The sequence below is a fragment of the Maniola jurtina genome, chromosome 7 (genome assembly GCF_905333055.1).
Source record: "Maniola jurtina chromosome 7, ilManJurt1.1, whole genome shotgun sequence".
NCBI lineage: Eukaryota > Metazoa > Arthropoda > Insecta > Lepidoptera > Nymphalidae > Maniola > Maniola jurtina.
This window is the reverse complement of record NC_060035.1, coordinates 2,203,711-2,219,515: the sequence shown is the minus strand read 5'-3', so window position 1 is coordinate 2,219,515 and position 15,805 is coordinate 2,203,711. Positions and strand designations below refer to the sequence as shown.

At 37.8% G+C, this 15,805-nt stretch overlaps 1 protein-coding gene across 1 annotated transcript in view; it reads left to right on the top strand.

Annotated features, from left to right (window-relative positions):
- LOC123866947 (putative uncharacterized protein DDB_G0282133) overlaps window positions 1–15,567 on the top strand; it is a 277,632-nt gene extending 262,065 nt beyond the window's left edge. Inside the window, exons 7-9 of the mRNA XM_045908746.1 lie at window positions 10,151–10,378; window positions 10,901–11,055; window positions 11,517–15,567. Coding sequence (XP_045764702.1) covers window positions 10,151–10,378; window positions 10,901–11,055; window positions 11,517–13,370 — 2,237 coding nt within the window. The 3' untranslated portion in view covers window positions 13,371–15,567. The remainder of the gene's footprint in view (window positions 1–10,150; window positions 10,379–10,900; window positions 11,056–11,516) is intronic.
- The last annotated feature ends 238 nt before the right edge of the window (window positions 15,568–15,805 follow it).

Sequence of the window (15,805 nt, the reverse complement as noted above, 5' to 3'; positions counted from 1 at the left end):
AGAAAAATAGGTAGACCGAAGACGCGTTGGTCTAATGCTATTGTGCAAATCGCGAGAGAAAATTAGCTTGATAGTACCAAAGACAGAGAGAAATGGGGATACCCAAGAGGGATCCTTATCCAAGAAAGAAGAATACCAGAATAAATATTTTAAAAAAAATCTAAAGAAAAATTAAACCGACTTCAAAAACCACAAACACTAAAAAGTAAAAATAATTTTAGTGATTGTAGTTTTTGAAGTCGGTTTTATTTTTCTTTTGAAAATTTTTTATTTCACAATTTTTAGTGGCCCCACTGTACTATAATATGCCATACCTAGTTAAAACCCTACTGTTTACTAAGATATTATACTGATCGCGAGCAATTTGCTCTTATCCATTGAGGAGTTCCGTTCTCCATCTCGGAAGATATTCATCAGATCTTCATCAAATTTATATGGGACCACCTGCGAAGTATACCCTATCAAACAAAAAAAAAAATCCAAATCGGTCCAGGCGTCTTTGAGTAATCGGGGAACATACGTTAAAAAAAGAGATACCGAGGAATTCAGAACCTCTTCCTTTTTTTGAAGTCGGTTAAAAATATTTTTTAAATTTTGGTAACAGTTTCCTTTTTGTGATCCCAGGGAGCTTTAAATATCGATTTTGAACCAAATCGGTCAATTAACAAAGAATTTCAAAATGGCATCGACTTTTTTAAATTTTGGTAACAGTTTCTTATTTTGTGATGCCAGGGAGCTCTAAATATCGATTTTGAACGAAATCGGTCAATTAACAAAGAATTTCAAAATGGCGTCGACTTTTTTAAATTTTGGTAACAGTTTCCTTTTTTGTGATCCCAGGGAGCTCTAAATATCGATTTTGAACGAAATCGGTCAATTAACAAAGAATTTCAAAATGGCGTCGACTTTTTTAAATTTTGGTAACAGTTTCTTATTTTGTGATCCCAGGGAGCTCTAAATATCGATTTTGAACGAAATCGGTCAATTAACAAAGAATTTCAAAATGGCGTCGACTTTTTTAAATTTTGGTAACAGTTTCTTATTTTGTGATCCCAGGGAGCTCTAAATATCGATTTTCAACGAAATCGGTCAATTAACAAAGAATTACAAAATGGCGTCGACTTTTTTAAATTTTGGTAACAGTTTCTTATTTTGTGATCCCAGGGAGCTCTAAATATCGATTTTGAACGAAATCGGTCAATTAACAAAGAATTACAAAATGGTGCCAACTGTTTTAAGTTTTGGTAACAATTTCCTGTTTTGTGATCCTAGGGATCCTCAGATATTGATTTTGAACAAAATCTATGACAGTTCAAGAAAATAGATTTTAAACACTATTTAAATTATTATCATTAACATTAAATTAAATGAAAACACGACGCGCGACGTGTACTGCAGCCCCTGAGCTTGAGCACAGGCCGAACCGGTATAAACCGATTTCTCTCCGTACGCGACGTAGCGCCTGTGCTCACGCACACACGCGCCTCAAGCTTTTAGTAGTGTACCTATCGTAGCGCGCTTGTATGAAGCTTTGACTCTGTTCGCTACTCATGTGGTTATACAACGCAATACCAAACTCACAAACACTCGTACAAACATACAGACAAGTATATACTCACACACACTCACACACACACACATGGACGCACGCACACGCACTTTTGAACGGTTTGAACGGAACACGGTTTTGAAATTGAAATTGAAAAAGTGTAAAAATTTGTAAGAAAATATTTAAAAAAGGTATATCAGCCGGTTTTTTATTCCAGCTCTTAATACATGTAAAAACGTCCAATCTGTTCATTTACTTGAGCCTTTACCCTAGTACCTAATTATATCGACCGCCCCATATCAAAACAAAGTAAATGTCATTTTTCCGAAAATCGTTTTATGTCATAAGCCTAACTTTCATAGTATGTCCCGTTGTATTGTAAGGACACCCACATTAAAGTAAAATTAAAAGCTAGTAAGTCGCTTTGACCATTTTAAAACATAGTAAGTCTATGAACTCGCTAGGTTTTTTATAGATTAATGCGCCTTACTAAGTTTTTCAAAGGAATTAGATTAAATAAAATAAATATCACCCATTATCTAAATACCATGTCAAAACAATAAATACTTAATAATGCATTAAAACTTAAAAGTAAGATAGGAAAAGTCAAAAGGAGTTCTGACCTCTACATGTCAACTGTTAAATATGGTTTGCAAGGGAAATACTTTGCATACTTACATAATGTTTTTAGGGTTCCATATCTCAAAAGGAAACACGGGACCCTTATAGGATCACTTTGTTGTCTGTCTTCCTGTCCGTCTGTCCGTCTGTCGTGTCTGTCAAGGAAACCGATAGGGTATTTCCCGTTAACCTAGAATTATGGGCAGGTAGAGAGGTCTCAACTCTCATAGCCCAAGTAAAGGAATAAATCCGACAACAAATTTCGTGATTCTAGATCAACGGGAAGTACTGTATAGGTTTTCTTGACGGACGGACGGACAAATGGACAGACAACAAAGTGATCCTTTAAGAGCTCCGTTTTTCATTTTGAGGTACGGAACCCTAAAAAAGAAAATGATGCACATGTAATGAATAAATGTGTAGGCCAGTCTTCACACTAAAATATTTAAACCCCTTTAATTTAAAAACTGTCATAGCCTTTAGCCATAACTGGTTAGAACGTCCGCCTCCTAATCGAAGGTCGGGGCTTCGATCCCGGAATCACGCACTACTAACTTTTCAGTTATGTGCGTTTTAAGCAATTTAATATCACCTTGAATTTAAACCACTTACTAGGTTTTGATCTGAGAAAGAAATTTGACATTAATTGACAAAATTGAGAGACCTAAGCTTGTATAAGAACACAGAAGTGTCATAATTCGTGTTCACTTTGCCTAACGTCTCTCGGAGAGCAGAGAGAGATTTAAACTGTTTCTTATAATCACTGGCCATATTTCAAATGCGAAAGTGTGTTTGTTGGTTTAATATTCAATCACGCTGCAACGGAGCAACCAGTCGACGTGGTTTTTTGCATGGATACATTCAAAGACCGTGAGAGTGACATCTCTCTCCGCATCGTATTCTTTATTGCTGAGAGTTGTGACCTCTTTCCATTATTCCTACATCTAATGGTAGGTTTTCTTGGGATAATAATGCGGTGGGTTCAAATAGCCTTCGGAACTCGACTAGAAAAACGAGATTTTGACTCTTAGGTTTAACGGTTATGAATTAGTTATTATTATCAGTGATAAAATTGATTAGGGCTGCCAGGTAAAATGACATTTATCTCGGAAAATCAAAGAGTTTCCACGAGATTTTTTCCAAGTTTGCGCTACTAAGTACATAATATTATGAAGAGGAAAGGTTTGTTTGTTTGTTATCGATAAACTCTGAAACTACTGAACTACTTGCACTAAGACATAATCATCAACATCAACCGACACAGTGAACATAGGTCTTTAATAGGGTCTTCCACATGCTAGGGGTTTGCGCCGCCTGAATCTTTGCGCTTGAGCTTGACGACAATCATGCTTTAAAGAAAGCAATGATGAGGTCCAAGTTGGAGCACGCTTACCTAGAAGATGTCTATTCACTCTTGGCTTGCAGGTATCTAAGGTATATATGGCAGGAAACACGGCCGCCGACATGGCGTTCCAACCTTTAGGCTCTCCCCATTGCCCGCAGCATGAATCTGAGCTTTCTTATGATGGTTATATTATGTACATATAATATCTCATAAGAAATCTCTAACACACAATCCAGCTAAGTAAGTCCAATTTCGAAAAAAGCTAGACTAGCCGACAAATCTAACTCAGTTAGGCAGCCTTCGGGAACCTTCGAGATGTCTCTCGTCCAAAATTCCTCAATGCTTGAAGACCAGTCTTTGAATAGTGCATGATGTCAGTGATGAAAAATGGATCCGAAATATAGGTCTTTTTTGTACACAGGAAATGCCTGACGCATACCCCTCCGTCATGTGGGGCTTGCACCAAACTTGCACTACTACGAAATCCATTTCGGAACACGGCACCCGGAACGAGGCGCGCTATCTCCTAAAAAACATAGGTATAATACCTATTTAGAACACTTACTATCTGTCATCATAATCTATGACAACCTCCGAGTATTTACCTGGTAAAACCGTGACTTTAGAATAAATTTTAGTATATAAGCAGGCTTCATTTAGAAATGAAAAAATCCCTATTTTATTTTTCAACGATTATAAACACAACTTTCATTCAAAAATAATAAGCTTAAATTCATTTTAAATAATATTTTGCGACGAAATGACGCGCACAGTCCTTCCGCCATGACAGTCCAGTGGACACTGAATTCCATAGAGCGCCTGCAAGAAAATAAATAGCACAGGAAGTTTTTTGGTTAGTTTTAGATTATTTAAGAAATGAAAAACATTTAGTATAAAACTAACAGTTCGAATTGATTGCTAAACCTAAACATATCATTTTCTGGAGGTTGGCTTCAAAGTATCAAGATGTTAAAGAAAATTTTTACAGAACAAGTTGCGAACAGCAATGTTTTCAACTTGTTTTTTTTTTTTATTGGGATAATGTATACTAAATTAAAAGAGGCCCTTATAATCTTCACAAACTGAAGTTTTTAATTGCATGTATTTAATAGCTGTTAATGCTTTAGAAAAATAAACAATTTACTTCAAAGTACAGCATTTTTGCGATTTGTCACATAGCAATTACCTTCAGCTAAAATATTTTTATAATCCATCAAAATAAGACATCATACATAAATTACGCCTACATTTTTACAGGCGTTAAAATGCGCCCACATTAATAAATCAAACCGCAACATCGCCATATGCTGTGTGTACTATGCTGGTGGCATTACATTTAATTATTTTTAACTCGTAATAAGTACCAACACGTAAATCAAAAGCTAGGAACGCACTATATAAAAGATATCTTTTAAATTCATCTAGCAATTAGTGTTGCAGCAGAATGAGAGAGTTTGATCCTGGATCGACACTATTATATCAAATATAAGGATATGGGTGACGTGAAATAAAAAAAAATGGGCGTGTAATGCGGAGGGAACAAAATCATATAACGAGAAGAATGTTAAATATAAATATGGAAGGAAAAAAGAGGAAAGGAAGATTAAAGAAAGGTGGATAGATTGCTTGATAGATAATGCGTGTAAAAGGGGTGCATAATGCGTTGACGGATGACAGAAGTGAATGGAAGAAAAAGACATGTTGGGCCTACCCCACGTAGCGTGGGTTAAGGTCAGGAATTTGAGCCGTGTAAAAAAGATCGATGTGTCCATGAGTTGCCAATCAGCTTTGATAGTTCTAATAAGTTTATGTGATTTTGTAAAGTGGTGATAATAAAAAAAAAGAATACCCGTCTGAGTTTGTTGTGGGCTCTTTTCAGACTTGGGCGCATTTGGAACCCTCGTAGCTTTAGTTTTAAGTTACGTAATTAATTATCACCACTATATCCTACAAATTTAACAATTTCGACCATCAAAAGGAGTAGGTACAATTGTACCTACAAACTTTGAATAAATGATTTTGACTTTGACTTTTGACTTTGATCACAAATACCACGAGTATGGAGTACAATGTACACCCAGCTTGAGTTTGAAACTGTTCCGATATGCAACGAGTTGGTGATGTTGGTAGCAGTGATTTGATGGTCTAATGTTTATTTTCAGCTGGTTCACAAGTGCACTTGTGTTTATATTCACGCGTATCATCTCTGTAGGTTGTTCAACTCGGCTTCCTCATGCCGTATGCGATGAAGGTCATGGCTTTCGCATTCCTTTTTGTTTCCGTTTACTCTATTTTTTTAATCGAACACCTACTAGTTTTCCGGATAGGAAAAATGTGGGATTCCCTTTTTGAGTTAAGCGACTTTACCAGCACATGTAAAGATGTTTTACCTGATTGACGGTAAGATAAGTACATTTTTAGGGTTCCGTCATTGTGTCTGTCTGTCGTGTCAGTCAATTCGGAGGAATTAAAACCTATAGGGTACTTCCCGTTGATCTAGAATCATGTTTGGCAGGTAGCAATGTCTCATAGCACAAGTAAAGGAAAAAAATCCGAAAAGCGGGAATTTGTGGTTACATCACAAAAAATAAAGATTTGATTTCTCGCCCAAATAACTAGTTTACTAAATCACATCAAGATGGCGCTGTCCGTCATTAGTTTTGGCGATTTCTGGTACGATGGGTGCGGAACCCTTCGTGTGCAATTCCGACTCGCACCTGACGGTTTTTATTCGCTTTAAGATGACAGCCCTTCTCATAGTAGGTAAGTAGGTAGTTAATTTGCTAAGTGATTCAGTCGTGTAGCTAGTCATACTCAAGCGGCTCAATAATCGAAATCGCATGTAATCTCTGGTTCTTACTCAGGTAATCTTATCAGCTAAGTGCACTTACCATCTCTATTGGAAGCTGGCACACGACACAAAGGAAAACATCTCTCTATATTTATAAATCGCTACGTATATCTGTTACCTACCTCTTTAAGCCACACATCTAATAATTTAGACACTCCAATAAGTCTGTCTGTCTGTCCGTTTAACGTGTCTGTAAAGAAAACCTATAGGGAACCTTCCCGTTAACCTAGAATCATGAAATTTGGCACGTAGGTAGTTTAAAGCACAAGTAAAAGAAAAAATCCGAAAACCGTGAATTTGTTACATCACAAAAAAAAAATACAAATAAGATCAGTGTTTTCAATTTTCAAAGTGAGATAACTATACCTACCAAGTGGGGTATCATATGAAAGAGCCTTACCTGTACATTATTAAACAGATTTTTCGAATTCTTAGAAAAATTTCGAAAAAATACCGGAGTACGGAACTCTCGGTGCGAGAGTCTGACTCGCTTTTGGCTGGTTTTATTCGAACTATGTGCTCTACCTACTAACTTTAAGTAGATAGGTACATACCACTGGCGGTTTTATAAATATACAAGACTAACTGAGATTTTTTTGTACCATGTGTTTGTTTGTATGGTAATGCGCAGTCATTCGCCTCGTGTTCAAATTGCACTACTTGTTTTGCGCACACTATAGGTAGTTGGGTACCTACCAGTGACTTTGCTGTAACAAAAACACTCATGCAACCCTTCAAGCCTTTAAACGTAAAGCTCTTTGGATTCTAAAATGCTATGCGACGTCAACAATGTGGCACGTCGAGACTCCCTACAGTCGATCAAAACACTTCAGAAATTCGAGAGCACTCTAGAACGCGGCAGAGGTAGGGTGCTTGCAAAATGGCGAGCAACTCTGAGACCGGAGTGTATATGACAGCCTATTGATGGCGAAACAAACAGTGTTATGAAAACAATAGCAAACTTATAGCTCGAGTTTGTACCTACTGTGTAGCCAGCTGCTACCGAATCGTATCCATATGATGGGATGTGGTGTTCTTTAACTTCTTAAAAAATACCTAGTGTGTGCCGATTACCGTAGCACTGATAACCTCCTTTTTTCCACTGGTAAAAATGCAGTTATGCATCCCGAATCTCCTCCGTTTCTTGGAGTCGTAAAAACAAGGAGATAAAAGTTTTTCGAGAATATTGTATCTAAAATCAGAGAGGATGGAAGTTATTGTGAAATTGTTTGTCTGAAAGATCTGGACGGAGAATAGAAATACAAAAAAAAAAGAACTGGTTGCATCTTTTACTCATCCGTTCGTCGTGATCGTTTACTCTCCATTAACATCTACAGCTGGACATACTAGGTCTCCCGTCTCTTGTATTGTAGAAATTCTCATGAACGGTTTTGTGAAAGATTGTCCAACCAACCAACGTATTTTTCAGTGCGGACTGCGGAAGCCTATGTTGAATAAAAATAACGGAAGTGTACCTACTTCTATCTTTTAATGGACTTGATATGATTAAGAAAATCGACCTAAAATCTAAATCCTTGCATTCCAGGGACTCAACACTAGAACTCTGGTTGAAATCTACCTACTACGTGTCGATGTTAGAAATAAAATAAAACTATGATATAAGATAGGTGATAAAACCGTCTACCACTTCGCACATTCGGTTTTATTTCATTCCTGGTCTAGCTGGAGTTGAACTCAAACGCCCCGTGTCACATTCCGGTCTATTTCTGTAATTGTAACGGAACGCATGGCGGTATTTTAATGGAGAAGGATTCCACTCAACTGACGGATGAGACTCCGGCGTCTAGCATCTACATACATACCAACTTTCAACTCCAATTTAAAGCGAACTATCTTCCACGGGCACTCTCACGAAATCCACTTTCTTTAGCTCTTCTTCATAGTTTTAACAAAGATTTAAGTTCCTTTCTACTATTTCAGTGGCTAACCGACAAAGATCTTCGTTTGGATAACAAAAAATGGCGTCCATACGTGGCCACGCAATTGACTTCCTAGGATTAAATCCCCAGGATCCCAGGAGATCGATAAAACTTGGCAATAAGTTATGATAATAGGTACGCTTGAGCCTAAAAGATTACAGTTGTCAACTTATTGGGCATCATTAGCCTCTTCATATCAGGTGACTGGCCCCTGCTCATCATAAAATGTTTGTTTGGTTAGTCGACTCGACTCAGCCCAGCTGCCATTATTATTTTGGTTGCAAGTTGAAACATGTCAGCAGCCGACTTGTCGGCACATCTGTAGATGCCTACCCGTTTGTTTACAGAGTTTGCAAATGAGCGTTAAATTAGCGAGTGTTTGTATAGGACACAAATGTTTGGAGAGAACTTCAGATGGAGTTTCAGAACGGTACCAAAGTAGGCATGGATCTTGCGAATGAATCAGCGTTATAAATTATGAGCTTGCATTTCCACTGCCGCCTGCAGGATTGCGTTACGCATCATTATGTTTACTCTGAGTGACCGGTGGATTTGTTATTTTTGTATTGAGAAATAGCTTTATATATTTACTGAGGGCATTTTGTTAGTTTACTTTTACTTTTATATTTTGCCCACTTTGTTTTACCCTTTTCAAAATAGAATAGAATATAGTTTTATTCAAATAAACTTTTACAAGTGATTTTGAATCGTCAAAGTAATTTTCTACTGGTTCGGAATGCCGTTCCTACAGAGAAGAACCAGCAAGAACTCAGAGGTAGATAGGGAGGTTTGCAAACTTTGCAAACTTAGGTCCAATGTTACCTAGGGTACCAGGGCCGGTATGAGTATATCGTATTTTTGTAAAGATTGTAATCAAATGAAATGTTACCAAGTATACCAGATATCACTAAGTATACTTATAATTCTTCAGTAAGATGCAGCATGACTTACACTTTACATCTACAAAGTACTATTTGACTATCATTAAGGTTGATTGTCACATAAAATTTAGCCATAATTTGGCCCGATTCCTGAGGTATTTTCAAGAAAAAAACTCTATTCGAAGTTTCCAGTCTTAAAAAATTGCCAAAGGAGCAACATTGTATCTGATTGTATCATACTACTTATAGTTTCCACACTGACCACAATTTACTTACACATGTAAACACTCTTGCAACAATACGATACAGTCATATTAAACGTTTAGTAAGCACGCACTAAATCAGTAAGACAAAAGGATAATATAAAACCGTTCGGAGATCGTACATCGAATCGACTGTCAAGTTCACGTCTGATATATGGACGCATGTGCGGTGCTTCTTTGTGCGTCAGTGTACCTACTCTGATGCATCAGCTGCTTTTAGGTCCTTGCGATGAACATCGACGGTTTTAGATTCGTTATATTTGGTTACAATTAGTTAAGTACAGAGAAAGAGAGCATGGAAAGAACATCTGCATTACTTAGAAACATTAATTGCTTAGATATGTATTGTGCGTTACATGCTAAATCAATTAGAGCGTTAGCATTTTACCAGGAAAAAAAGAACGTAGGAAGTTATGTCAGGGCTCAGGACTCTACTGCTACGGATGGGACTGCTTTGTTAGTCAATCTTAGTACAACAGCGTACCACAAGCTCAGTGCGGAATAGGCTATGTATGATTAGAGTTATACCCCGATTGCCATTAGACGTAGATACCTATAGGGAAGCAAGCTATATAAGTATACTTACCTTAGGAGTTAAGTATACCCATAGGGAAGCAATTATTACAAGCTCTATAATAAGATTGTCCCCACCTACTTAGTCTGCTTAGTCCCGAAATAACTTTCCTATTTTTTGTTCCAGGTAACCCCAATGACAAAGTCCTCTACGGTAGACCAAACAAACGCCGAAGCGCCTCGTTCCCCGCGCCCCGCTCCCTCGACCGCCGCCACTCGCTGCGAATCTTCGGCTCATCCAGCAAATACCTGCAGCGGTGCGCCTCCACGCGCAGCTTGCACCATAAGAACGCCAACACGACCGATAGCTCGTCTTCCACCGACTACCCGCCTAGCGTTGAATCTGCATCGCCCAGTAAGTATCAGCTGATTAGATAAGTTGACGTACAACTTTTGTTTCTTGAGAAATCTCCTTCAACAAAAGTTGTACACTCGCTTCCATCTTTGAACTTTCGTTCAAACTCTCACCACTTCAATATTATTTATAAGTATTTGAGAAGATACCTAATGAATGGTACAAGATGGTGTATCCTGTAAGGACTAAAATACTTGAAAGAACAGGTGGCAGAAAAAGCTTTTCGTCGTTCTTTAATTAAACAGACAAAATGTATGCATTAGGCATTAGCTCTCTCAAATCTGGCGCTAAATTACTTCATACAGAAGCATGCTCCTGGGTATTCAACTCAATCAATTTTTTCACCAGGATTCGAGACTGAGTATAAAACTGACCAATTTTCATTCAATTCCATTCTTCATCTATCAGCCTGTATGCATCCACTGCTGGTCTTTTCCAAGAGCGCGCCACCAAACATGGTCCTCTGTTCCGTCTAATTCTATTTAAGGATCAATATTTAACCATTTCTTTTTGTCGTTGCAGAGAAAGTGTCGTTGCTCTCCCGCTTATTCAGACGAAGCGGCCGCAGCAAGCAGACCCGCGCGATGAGCACCTTCTCTGCGCAGTTCCCGCCCACCGAGTGGTTCAACTCCAAGGCGGTGCATCTGCACTGTGTCGCTACACAGACTGATTCTAAGGTGATTAACTTGAAGCCATCTTGAAGCTTACAATTTTCCATGGGTGTTAGGTTTAGACAAAGATTTCGCCTAAATGGTGATGAACGGATGGCAGTTTTATCGCCATTTCAACCCACCACCGGGCCACTAGGTCCTGAGCACGGGTCTCCTCTCAGAATAAGAAGAGTTTACGCCATAGTCCCCCACGTGTGGATTAGCAGACTGCACATACCTTTGAGAAGATGATATAGAACGCTCAGGCTGAAGAGTTCCTCACGATGTTTTCATTCGCCCAACGAACCTTTAACGTCGAAAAATCAGAGGTTCGTAATCAAGATCGAACCCACCGAATAGGTGGCCGAAATTTAAACCACTATATAATTACCGCACCAAGAAATTTATCAAAGTTTCTGTTTCTGTAAATTTATTGGTAAAAAAAATTGTTAAACTGATTTTTATATCTACTCTTATTCTCTTTTCAGGAGTCATTGCAGAGTCAAACATCAATCGTGTCATCGTACTATGATGGTTCGGAGATCAGCAATCGGTCGTCGACGCTTCCGAGGAGGCACAAGAGACATCTCTCCACAGAGTCGGGACTCGCGACTTCAATGCAATACGACCACTCGCCCGTTCGACAATCGAGTCCCAGTTCCGGCAGTCTTCCAAGATCAACGCTGAGCAGAAGTTCCACAAACAAGACCATCCTGGACCATTTTGGGTCACCTCAAAGACACAGCGACCCAAAATTACGAGAAAGCCCAAATGGAAGTTTGCGGCGTGTGGACTATTCAGATAACGTCATGTCCACGAGCGGCCCATCGAGCTTGGAGAGCACGAACACCCATCGAACACCGAGGAAAGATTGTAAAAACGGCCAATCAGACCTACATATGAAAAGAAGTTATCATACAAGCAGCAGCGGTCACTCCAGCCTAGAGTCGCACATATCCGACCGCACTTTAAAACCTTCACCTAGTCATAGTAATGGAGGGTCAGGTTTAAGCAGAGCACAGTCACTTGTAAAAGTTCAAAGCCTACAAAGTTCACCTAAAAGTCTGCACAAGTATAGAACGAAACCGCCCATTATTGGCGGCGAAACGATGAAGAACGGTACATCACCTAGAACTTCGCCAAAAAACTGCCCAAACACTCCCAAAAAAACTGCTACCCCTTTGCACAACAAAACCCTCGGATCCAAAGTAGATAACCCCGCTACCACATTGCTTTCTAGTTCTAATTCAAATAATTCAATTACTCTTAAGGTCACCACCAACACCATGTCCCAAAACGGTGGTACCAACACCAAAGTTTACGTACAAAACTCTCCCGTTCGTTCCGTGATCACTTTTGAAAATGGCAAAGTTACCGAGGCCAGTAACGGGAGTAACATCTACATTATTAACGATGATAGACAAGTAGTTTCGGTTTCCCAAAACGGAGGAACTAATCAAGCGTCAAAAAACCCAACAGAAACATCTTTCGACGTTTGTGTTGAAAAAAAGAAACAAATATATCAAGACGCAGAACCTGTGAAAGTACAAGAAAACAAGTTCAATAAGAACTCAATGAACGATACGGGTATGAATAACAACCGAAAACTTTCTTTACAAATTGGCGGTGTAGCAAATAACAATAGTTTTATCTACAAAAATCAGTTGAATAATACAAACGAAGTTGCGTCCAACCCGGCATCGCCAGCCATTCATAACAACATCCACAATGTTGAATCATGCGCTAACAGTAATCCATCCACACCAACTAAAAGTTACGACAATGTAATTGGTTCATTAGGGAATTTGAGATATCAAAAAAACGCTTTGACGTCCGCGAACAGCGGATTACATACGAACATAAATTCGAATAGCGAACTAAAGAGTGTCGATTTACTAAAGAAAGCAGCAGCTTTACAAATGTTAAATGGGCTTCCAAATGTACATAATAGAATGAGTTCAGAGTCGATAGCCAACTTATTGACGAAGGGTATCGATCAGAAGCCGACAGTGCTCGGTTCAGAGCCAAATCTAGCAGTAAAGAATCAAGAATTGATAAAAGATATCAATACTTCAACGGAGAAAATTCACTGTTTGGATAATAAACAAAAACGGTACAGCCTTAGTCAGGATGGCAAGAAAGAGCACCAGGATTTTTACAATTTTCCAAGTCTAAGCGACCTGAGCTTTAATTTCACTAGTTTAGCTGCACAAAAGATTTTGAAAGGGGTCAGTATAAATAGTGTAGACACATTGGTGGAGCTGAATATGGCGGCCAACGGTTCGGAAAAGCAGAACAACCGCGACGTGGCAGCCGTGTGCACAGACTTTGGCCTTGTATAGTATATAGGACATTGTTTATTTTGTTTAAATGTACAATAGTAGGGTTAATCATTACACAATGTAAGCTAGTTAAAACTTATTTTTAATAACTTCATAACATACCTTAGATATGCACTAATATATTTAGTTCAAACTTTGTACTCGAGGTTTTGTACTCTCAATTACGAAATTACTTACTCCTTAAAATATGTTTTCATGTATCCATTTATGGCTTTAGTCTATTAACCTACATCTACATCAGCGTTTCTTCACCTACTTTTTTGTGGCAGACTCCCTTTAACAAAGGCTTTCCAAATCAGGCGCCAAATTCTGGTCCAAAAAAAATCTTCAAACAAAAATTTCAAATAACCGCTACTTCACCTCAAACTCACAAATTTTTTAAAAACACCTATTTGTTAGGTATGCCAAATAATTCTGCAGGGTTTTAAAAACATCCTGGCAGAATCTTTAAGGGTCTTGACCCCAAATGTGGTTTTTTTATGATGGCCAGGGATCTGTCCACCCCAGGTCAAGGAATGCTGATCTATACTATTAATATAGATTTATATCATTCAGTATTCATTCAAACTACTGTAACATTCAGTTAAATCATAGTTTGTAACTCACTGCGAAAGTTATGCGACAATAACAATTTATTGTTTCATGTGAATCAATGGTGGCCTAAAAATACCCATCCAAATGTAATTTAGTGCCTATATTATTGAGTAGAAATGTAACCCTCTCACTTGTAGTACTATGTGTATCTAAACTTTACTAGCCTTTAGCACATACCTACCTATCTATCTATCAGAACAGAAAAAGATGGATAGAATCCTATTAAAGAATTTGTTTATTTAAAAATTCATACTCAATATGATAGACTCATTATTTCACTTTTTAGCCGAATTCCGAAAAGGAGGAGGTTCAGCCTCAAAATTCAAAATATTTTTATTCAATCAGACTTTTACAAGTACTTTTGAACCATCAAGAGCATCTACCACTGGTTCAGAATGCCTTTCAAGTTCTCAATGCCTTGCCTTAAGTTCTCAATTCAGCCCATTTTTGTTAGATAGTAACTATAGAGCAAACTTTAATTTATAAATCCAGCAGTATCCCTTAATTTAGCAATGCATAAGCACTCCAATCATAAACAAACTATTTAAAGAAATCAATTTAATTCCAGTTCAAATATGTTACCTCCCATTTCATTAGACATATTTTTATACGATTTTATTGAACAGTTTATCTTGAATCTACTGGTAACTATCTATCTTTTTCTTTAGTCTACTTTCTCTTCTTCACACCCGCACTTCTGTTTGTGCCATCACAATTTTTCCAGTGAAATAGTTGAGTACAAACTAGAAAATACATCTCTTATGAAAAACAGATTCCATCCAAAGATGGGAATTTACTGAGATGTTAAATGTAAATTATATGTCATGTATTAAGTGCCATAAACCATAATGTTATGAAATGTGATTAACCATGTTCACACCAAGAGCACGGCTCCTCCGGCTGCCTCGCGCGCAAAATACTCGATCGGCATTCTTCAACCGAGCAATGTCCATATTGCTGAGCATTTAGATCGCGCGGCAGCATCGAAAATTGATTTTCAGAAGTACAGCTATTTAGTATGGTCAACATTTAAGGATCACTGAGGCAGTCTGCAAGAAAGAAAGAAAGAGTAATGCATGTTTTTGACTGTCCAATGTCCATTGTTTTGAATCAGTCACATATCAAAAAAATTGAAACACTCCAAAAAGTCGCTCTGCTCACACGTTTTGTACTAGACCCTGTAGACAGAATGTTGCAGAATCAAACAAGGTTCTTTGTGCTGAGTGTATGTGACACAAAGTTTTCTGACCAACAATTTCTAATTATGTTCATTCAGACTGTCTTCTGGTATACTATGCATGTGATCATGAAGATTATCTTACTTTACTATGGTATATGACCCATTTATTACATGACCATACTGGTTGTTACAAAGATGTCTCAAAAGCCTGCATGCTTGGTAAGAACATGGTTATTCAAACTGTCGGTATCGGATGATTGGTGACCATTTATTTTTATTTGTTAACTGTACTTAAAGTACAGTCGAAATAAAGGGTAATATTTATTCATTAGAGAATATAATCGGAAGTCAATGCATATTAACGATTAAGTGTTCAGTAACACCATTTGTAAATGTATTAACAATATAAGTTGATGCTTTAATTTTCATGTTTTTTATTACCTACCCCCATAAAAACTCTACATCAAATATAACATTTTTTTTAAACTGTGCAATCCTACACATTTTTCAACCAATTGAGTTGAAAATTTTGTTAGCACTTATGTGAAAGTTTCTGAGATAGGTACTAAGGAACATACAATAAGTAGTGTGAACTGTTGAAACATAAAGAAAATTGAGAGGCAGTCCAAGGCATACCTGGCATTGGCTAGTTTATTATAAA